Source organism: Maylandia zebra, linkage group LG6 (assembly GCF_041146795.1).
Source record: "Maylandia zebra isolate NMK-2024a linkage group LG6, Mzebra_GT3a, whole genome shotgun sequence".
Classification (NCBI taxonomy): Eukaryota; Metazoa; Chordata; class Actinopteri; order Cichliformes; family Cichlidae; genus Maylandia; species Maylandia zebra.
In genome coordinates, this window is record NC_135172.1 from 36,745,911 (window position 1) to 36,753,793 (window position 7,883).

Here is a 7,883-nt window from a genome sequence, read left to right on the forward strand (position 1 = left end):
TAAAAATTTGCCTTCAGAAAACAGAACCAAGGCCTGACATTTATTACAGAAATTTTAACAGATACGATCAGGTACAGGTACGTTGTGCTTCATTTACATTTACAAAGATGCAGAGTGAGAACACAGGTCCAAATTAAGTCATTTACAAACTTGAGTCAGAATAACAAAACAATTCAACTGCTTTAAGAACAGTGTTAGATACGTTGGGAAACATATATTGCAGCTTTGCAGCCTAACTGTATTGCATTTTTTAATAGCCAGTATCCAGGTACCTAAAACACACACACACAAAACACACATTTAGGCAGCAGTACTTTCAACAACTTAAAAATTGTAAAGACAGTTAAATACTCTAATGAAGCAATATTTATTTATTTCTGTGTGGAGTCATTTTTCTAATTGATATAAAATTAGTTTTCGGTGCTGTCAACAAAGCAAAGGTGGCTATTTTAAGGAATCTAAAAAATAAGACATATAAGAGTTATTTATCATTTTTTTCTCTGACACATAATTCCATATATCTTGCTTCATATATTTGCTGTCTTCAGCATATATCTATAATGTAGAAAGTAATAAAAATAAAGAAAAAAAAAACATTGAATGAGAAGGTGTGTCCAAAGTTTTGACTGGCAGTGTGTATATATTACATTTAAAGACATAAAATACACTTACATTTTCAGCATCGTGCGCCAGTCCTGTATCATGATGTTCCATCTCATCATCTCTAAATTCCTTTATCACCTGTTAAATATATTCATGATAAAACAAATTAATTTAATTAATTAATTACATTTCACTGCACAAAATTCTCAAGCTATTTGGCCTTGAGTTGGTTACATTAAACCCATTTTCTTTTCAAAATAACTGCAAATAACTGAGTCATGAAAAATTTTATACACCGTGGTCAGAAAATGTGTATCTAATAAGAACTGCTTTGTGCTGAAAAGTGCTTTGTCCCCATCTGGAAACATCCAGAGAGGTAGAGTCACTCTTGACAGTATATATGAAAAAGCCACTGGTGAAATGCCAATTTTATTCCATGTGCTATGATCTGTGAAGCTGCGTTGGTGTGTGGAACTTGTCCAAATTAGAAGTTAAATAAACTTCAACCTGCATCAGTGCGCAGTAACAAATGTCAGTAGCCATTAAGTGATGTAATTGTGTAATGGCGAAAGCACTGAAGTCAAAAATGTCAAAAATCATGCTGCATAACCTTGGAGAAATTGCCTATAAAACTGTAAAACTCTCCAAGTAAACCTGAACTGTACTGAACTGCTTAGATAAACAGAAAAAATTCCACCCACGAATAGATTTAACACTGAAAGTCAACAGAGATCCAGGAAGAGAACAAGGCTGTGCCAGAGGTTTGACTGTGGTTGGCTTACATGCAAAAAAGAAAAAAAAAGAAAATGATCCAGCTGCTAGGATTGCACTAAACAATAAATGAGTGAAACAATCAACAAAGACAGTTGTAATTTTTTAATAAATGCAATTAGAAATATGCACAAGCTAACTATAAACCCATATGGAAAAGAAATAGTAAAAACATATATGATTTACTCATGAAAGTGGCCACTTTCATGAGTAAATCATATATAAATCATATAAGGCTTGCATGATTTACTCATGAAAGTGGCCACCTTCTCATTACTTTCATATATTTTTTTAGTAAGTATACAAAACATACAAGTTTCATTATATAATTTTTCAAGGGATCTTATATGTGTTTTCACTCTTGTATGCTTTTCATACAAGTTTCATACAAGACAGATAAAAACTTTATAAGATTTATATATATCTTTTCCATATGGGAAAGACCGAGACCATTTCAGACTCATATTGGCATTAATGGGATACAGACATCATTGAATGAAATTTTCCTCAAACAAAATTTAAGGTGGTTTTATTTATTTGCTGGTTAGATAACTCTTACTTAAATGTAGTAATGTTAGTAAAAGGCGATTAGCGATTAGGTACAAAGCTGTATTAACTAGCTTGAAACTGAGTTTAATTGATTAATTATTATTTAGCGTGGCTTGTAACAATCACCATAATCAAAAACATTCAACATTATTTCCATTTTGGTATGCTAGACTCTAATCTCTTTTTTTTGGAGGGGCAGGTGCCTAATATTATCACCCTTCGGCTCCTCTTTAGACTCAGCTGTTGCCACAATCTCATAATGAACAATATGAATTTCATGCACAGTAAAGGGCAACCACAGAGCAGAGCTACGGAGATAAGAGACTCACTTGTAAGAGTTCAGTGTATCTCTCTGGGTCCTTCTCCATCAGAGTTCTTATCTGGCTGTTATAGTGTTCAGTGATACTCTCTTCCACTGCCACAGTACAGGCCATGGCCCCTTCTTTTCCCAGTAATGCAGATGATGCCCCTTCAAAAGAGAGAGATACATGCTGTTAACATTTAATGAAGAGATTTCCTACTGCTTACTGTTTATACACTTGTTAATGACACGTCAGGGAGCCATTGTGAAATTCAATAATCATTACTCTTTGATGCATTTGTTTATCTTCTCAGCAAAATTATGTCTTTATGTGTTGTACCAACCTAATACAAACCCAGCAATATTCCAGAAAGGTAACAGTGCTGTGGGGCGAACTCTGTTCTCAGCAAGAATTTCATTGAATTTCTCAAGGTGTTTCTTTTCTTGATCCCACATTTCCTGTAGGAAAAAAAGCGCAAAGTGTCAAAATTTAGGGACATATACTGATTAGGGCTGTTCGATATAACGATATATGTCAGATGACGATATAAAAACGTCTATCGTTTCATTTTACGCTATCGTTTGATTCCTGGTGTTGCAAAATAAATTGTTTATGGCAATATTTTTCCATCGTTTTGATGGTCACTGTAGTGGCTATATTAATTTCTTAAAGTTCTCTCCTTCTCTTATATTTAATATAATCACACTACGGACGGACAAGCGCCTGTTTTTATGCATTGTCGTTAGCAACAACAACGGTAACAGCATCGCGTGTTCGCTTGTTTATTTTCCACATAAACCTTTCACAATAAAGCTCAAGATCCTGTTGAGACTTTTCAAAGTAAACTGAATCACGTGAAAGAGTATGCAGACTGTTTACGGATGAGAAGCAAAAAGGAGCCATCAGGTGCTAAAAAATAAACCTTAGACTCAAACGTTAGAACAAGCTTTTCCCCGCAGCACGCCCTGTAATAAATACTCACAAAGAAAACGGCGGCCGTTACAACTTATGTATAAAAATGTATCGTTTCATGCATCGGTTAAAACACTGGTCATATCGCACAGCCCTAATACTGTGGGGGCTGTGCGATATGAAAACATACGGACACTTTTAACATAAATTTAAAAAAAAAAAAAAAAAAGGAAGGGAAAATTAAAAAAAAAAAAAAGGGTACAGCTGTCACTTTCATTTTTATTGCACAAAAAAAAAAAAAAAAAAAAAAAATCAGGACCATGAGGCTAAAGTGCAAACTGCACACAGAAACAACTATCCAATGCAGCAGCTAACATGAGATCAGCTCTTTCAGTGATGAGCAATAAGGCCTCTGTTAGTTTACCCTCTATTTCTAACCATTCCTAGTTCTATGTGCCATGTCTGGAGAACTGACTGAAGGAAAGATCTTGTGTATGTCCTCGTTAGGATAAAGATCTGTGGCAGTCAGTGGGAATTTAGACTTTTTATATGGTTAACTGGTAATCATGTGACAATTCTTCTCAGGTTGTAGAAGAACCAGGATGTAATTTGCAGGGGAGTCTATATGTCCCTATAAGTAAGTTTTACTAAAGTTTTTTTAATTTAAAAAAAAAAGAGAGAGAGAAATGAACTGGATTCAGAATTTTGTGAGACTCAGAAACCCCCTAGAAATACTGTTTATCAACCACATGCCTGAGAATTAACATCAAACAGCAGTGAGATGTGCAGCCTGTTCTTTCATCTTATTGAATTTCATCAGCTGCCTGCAAGATCCTGCAGAAATCATGTGCACGGTTTACTGGCTTTACGTGATGGTGCTGCAGCTGCTGTGACAGGCTGATGGAGAGGAACAGACATGCTCGTATGTAAAAAGATCAACCCTAATACGGGCATCTTTCACTGCATCATTCAGCTTATTTCATTTAAAATATTGTATTTAAGAGGAAGGAAGAAGAAGGAAGATTTAAATGGATTGTTACGCTCGACTGGATTGCCTTTGTCCAAAGAGGCAAACATGACACTAAGAGTACTATGCATAATCATTTAATTAAAGGTAATTTGAGTATTCTTGTAAAAGCTGCTGTTATGTTTAAATTTATATAATAATTCAATAAACTTAACCACAGCAACAACTGGGGGCTGAACCCCCTGTTATTTATTTGTTTTTTTTAAATAAATTATAATCTTGGTGTGACACAGAAGTAATGAAATGATCAGTTTATATCAGTTTATTCGGTTAATACCTGAATGAATGGCCCAGTCTTCGATCGACCCAACACTGCCATCTGGCCGGCGTAGATGCGGTTGGCTCCATATTCTCCAGCATGGTCCACGCGCAGCATCCGGTGCACCATCTCCTTCTCCTCACTGTCGCGCGGGGGCGGAATTACTCCGTAAGCGCGAGAGCTCTGCTGCAGAGTTAGTGCTAAAACAAAGTAAAAGACGTATGTAAAGCTCCTTCAGTCAACCGCCTTGAAGCTGAAACATTTATAATTACACGACTCTTAAGTGCCCACTATGAAGGTCACGCATTTACTTCGTTTACAAACTAAGTAAATGTCAAGAGTTTGAGTTGAGAAAACTGACAATGACGAGTAATCTATCAAATATTTGATTTAGGCTACATTACGTTTACAAGTGTAGACCCAGTCTAGTCTTACACCTACAGATAAACGTAAACTGTACGCACTGATAGACGCTACATACTGTGAGGGTTAGATAAGTGTTTTTAGCATGTAGCACCGTAGCTTCCAGGTATCACTGCTTACCTCTGCATTTTAAACACTGACGAATCATCGCTGTGCTATTACTCTGTGGCCAGTGGCAAAAAACTCTAAGTGCGGCTGTCTGCATGATAGTCCGGTAATGGTTTAACTAGCTGTGTAATTTAAAAAAAACGTTCAAAAACATGCATCAAACTGACATTGAACGCCAGTAACTGCACGTAACGGACGTCTGCTCTTCTTCTTCGTTTATTTAATTGCGGGCGCCAACTAGCGTTTAGGATGTGTTACCACCACCTATCGAGTTTCCCTCCCTGGGAGGAGGAATATTTTCTCTGTCAACCATCATGTTTCTGAATTAGGTGAACTAAAATTAAACTAAAAACTACGTTTTTGAAGTTTTTGAAATAATAAGTTAAATTGAGGAAAATAAAAACCAGTCAGCTTTTTTTGTTGTAACACAGCCTGGCTGATGATCAGACTTGTTGACAAGATAGCTGCCTAAACAGTAAAGTGTTATATTTTGATCATGATACCTATTTTGAAGGTCGCAAATATTGATCATGCCATTTTATTATATTTAAAAGTCAGGACGAGGCATTAACCCATTACAGTTGGTTGCTGGTTATTCTAATGTGTGAAGCACAGAAAGAAATTTATAGGTTTTGCTATAATTGGTTGGGCGTGTTGCACAAACTAATTAGTAAAATAAACTGAGAAGTAAAAGAGGTTTCTGAACAGCCACGTTCAGGACAAAATAACCTTGCTTCACTACAATGTGTCCAATAATTTTTGAGGAATAGTGATTCTTGTGAGTTGTCCCTTCACCTCAGCCTTCATATGACTCTCTAAGCAGGACTGCTGTGGTTAAAAAATAAAAATAAAAATTCAGAAAATTCTTCCAAATGGCATTGAAACTAGCTTAGCTGTTTCAGGCTGTTTTTGCTGTGCGTGTTATACTAAAAGAGTATGAAATACTAATATGCAGTAAGTGAAAGTAGCAATACAACAGTGTTAAAATACAATACAATCCCAGCCTATCTAAGCCTATCCCAGCTGATTACCACTCCTACTCAGGGCAAATATATAGAGACAGAAAAACACTTACTACATGAGCATATCTTTGAACTGCTGGAGTACCCGATGGAAACCTACACAGGCACATGGAGAACATGGAAAATTAATTTAAATTCAATTTAATTCATATAGTGACAAATCACAGTAGCATCGCCACCTCAAGACAGTTTATACTGTAAGGTAAAGACCCTACAATAGTACAGAGAAAACCTCAACAATCTGATGACCCTCTATGAGCAAGCACTTGGCAACGGTGGTAAGGAAAAACTCCCTTGTAACAGGAAGAAACCTCTGGAAGAATTGACAGAAAAGGGGCAGCCACTCCACACAGAAATGCCCCAGTTAACCAGAGGACTCAAACTCAAGATCTTCATGTTATGTGGTGACAATGCTAACCACTCCACCATGTGCTGCCCAGACTCAAACCTCTGTTTATCCGTACTAAATACTAGTTAATGCCTCAAGAAGGAAAACCTAATCATCAGAATGGCTAATTTCAGGATTTTACACGTTATACTATAAGATATTTATTGTTGATTCATTGAGAAGTACATCTCTTTACATTCCCCAGCTTGTTTAGCTATTTTATCCCCTTGTGATTTACTCCCCATATAAGCCTGACCTATGGTTCTATAAGATGTAGTTGCACTAGTGTTTAGTATGTTTAACAGAGTGTATCTGGGCTATTTAGGTAGCCAGTTTGAAAATAATATGTCCCTGTGTAGTTTATTTTGTTCAATCCACTGTAATACTGTTACAATGTATATAATTTTGGAAACAAAGAACACCTTAGAGATCAAGTTTCCTTTGATCTGTCAATCATAACTATATCTGCCTTATTTCCTTTTTAAAAATAGTTTCTATAACTGAAATAAAACTTAATTTTCTTTAAAATAAAGATCAGAGAGAAGAACATGTCAGAATAACTACTAGAAAATGAGCTAAAGACCTCTGTGTTTCCTTATGTAACACTTTGTCTTTTACCATTTAGTCACTTCCCAAACAATTTCTTCCCTTCTGCCCCCGTGCAAAATTATAGTGCATGTATTTTTCCATATGCAAACATGTCTCTTTGTTTGCACACAGATCAAAATATCCTTAAAGGTTCGTCACAGGATGGCATGCTTTTTAACAATCATTTTATTAAAACAATAGCAAGAACCTTAAAGAGAACTGATTTATATTAAAATTTTCTGTAATGATTTTTGTCAGTACTAGAAATCAGAAATTCTCTTAACTTGGATAAAGGTCTGGAAGCAGAGGATCATCAATGAAGCTACCTTGTCTGAAGGTTTGGTTTGTTGATTTTTAATGTGAGGCTTGCAGTCAGCATGAGCAGTTTAGAATATTTTATTAAAATATTGCTTAGCTTACAAAGATACCAGCTCATATTAAGAAAACACAATGAGCTTTGAAGTACTTTATTAAAAATCATTATACCTAAAATATTCAGCACAAAGCTGCAGGCAGTTCTTTGGTGCAAGAAGAAAGCCTGAATATGTTCATCAAGATAACTGAGAAACTAAGATACATTATAAAATGTAGTCTTATTTGGTTCTTGTGCCTCCTCGTTCTCGGTGTTTGCTTCAGCATGACCAGGAAGGACTCAAAGTGTTCTGTTGTATAATCCTCCATTGAGTCACTAGCTGCTTATTGCTGTGCAGGTTCACAGGGTCAGCATTCTGGGCAACTAGTCACTAGCCTGTCGCAGGATTATATCACAACACAAACAAATCCACACTAAACACGTAATTTAGAGTTCAACCAGTTCACTCGGTCTACGTATCTTTGCCCTGTGGGAGGAAAACAAGTATTTAAAGAAAAAAGTAAATAGAGAAGAGAAAATTACCTTCTGGTCGCACATGCTCATTTTTTCTGCGTCAAA

General features: G+C 36.0%; 1 protein-coding gene across 1 annotated transcript; it reads right to left on the reverse strand.

The window, feature by feature from the left end:
* coq7 (coenzyme Q7 homolog, ubiquinone (yeast)) lies at window positions 1–5,159 on the reverse strand. Its single transcript, XM_004538930.5, has 6 exons — window positions 4,967–5,159; window positions 4,442–4,623; window positions 2,569–2,683; window positions 2,253–2,392; window positions 673–741; window positions 1–272 (listed from the first exon to the last, which is right to left on the reverse strand). The coding sequence occupies exons 1-6, from the start codon at window positions 5,049–5,051 to the stop codon at window positions 195–197; spliced, it is 669 nt and encodes a 222-aa protein (XP_004538987.1). The 5' UTR covers window positions 5,052–5,159; the 3' UTR covers window positions 1–194.
* Between the last annotated feature and the right edge of the window lie 2,724 nt (window positions 5,160–7,883).

Bases quoted from the DNA above. Each gene is read 5' to 3' on its own strand.
- coq7 (XM_004538930.5), bottom strand. From the start codon at position 5,051: ATGCAGACAGCCGCACTTAGAGTTTTTTGCCACTGGCCACAGAGTAAT. The intron at 4,624-4,966 runs GTAAGCAGTGAT...ACTTTGTTTTAG, and splicing joins TCAGTGTTTAAAATGCAGAG to CACTAACTCTGCAGCAGAGC. The intron at 2,393-2,568 runs GTTGGTACAACA...TCTCTTTTGAAG, and splicing joins TATTGCTGGGTTTGTATTAG to GGGCATCATCTGCATTACTG.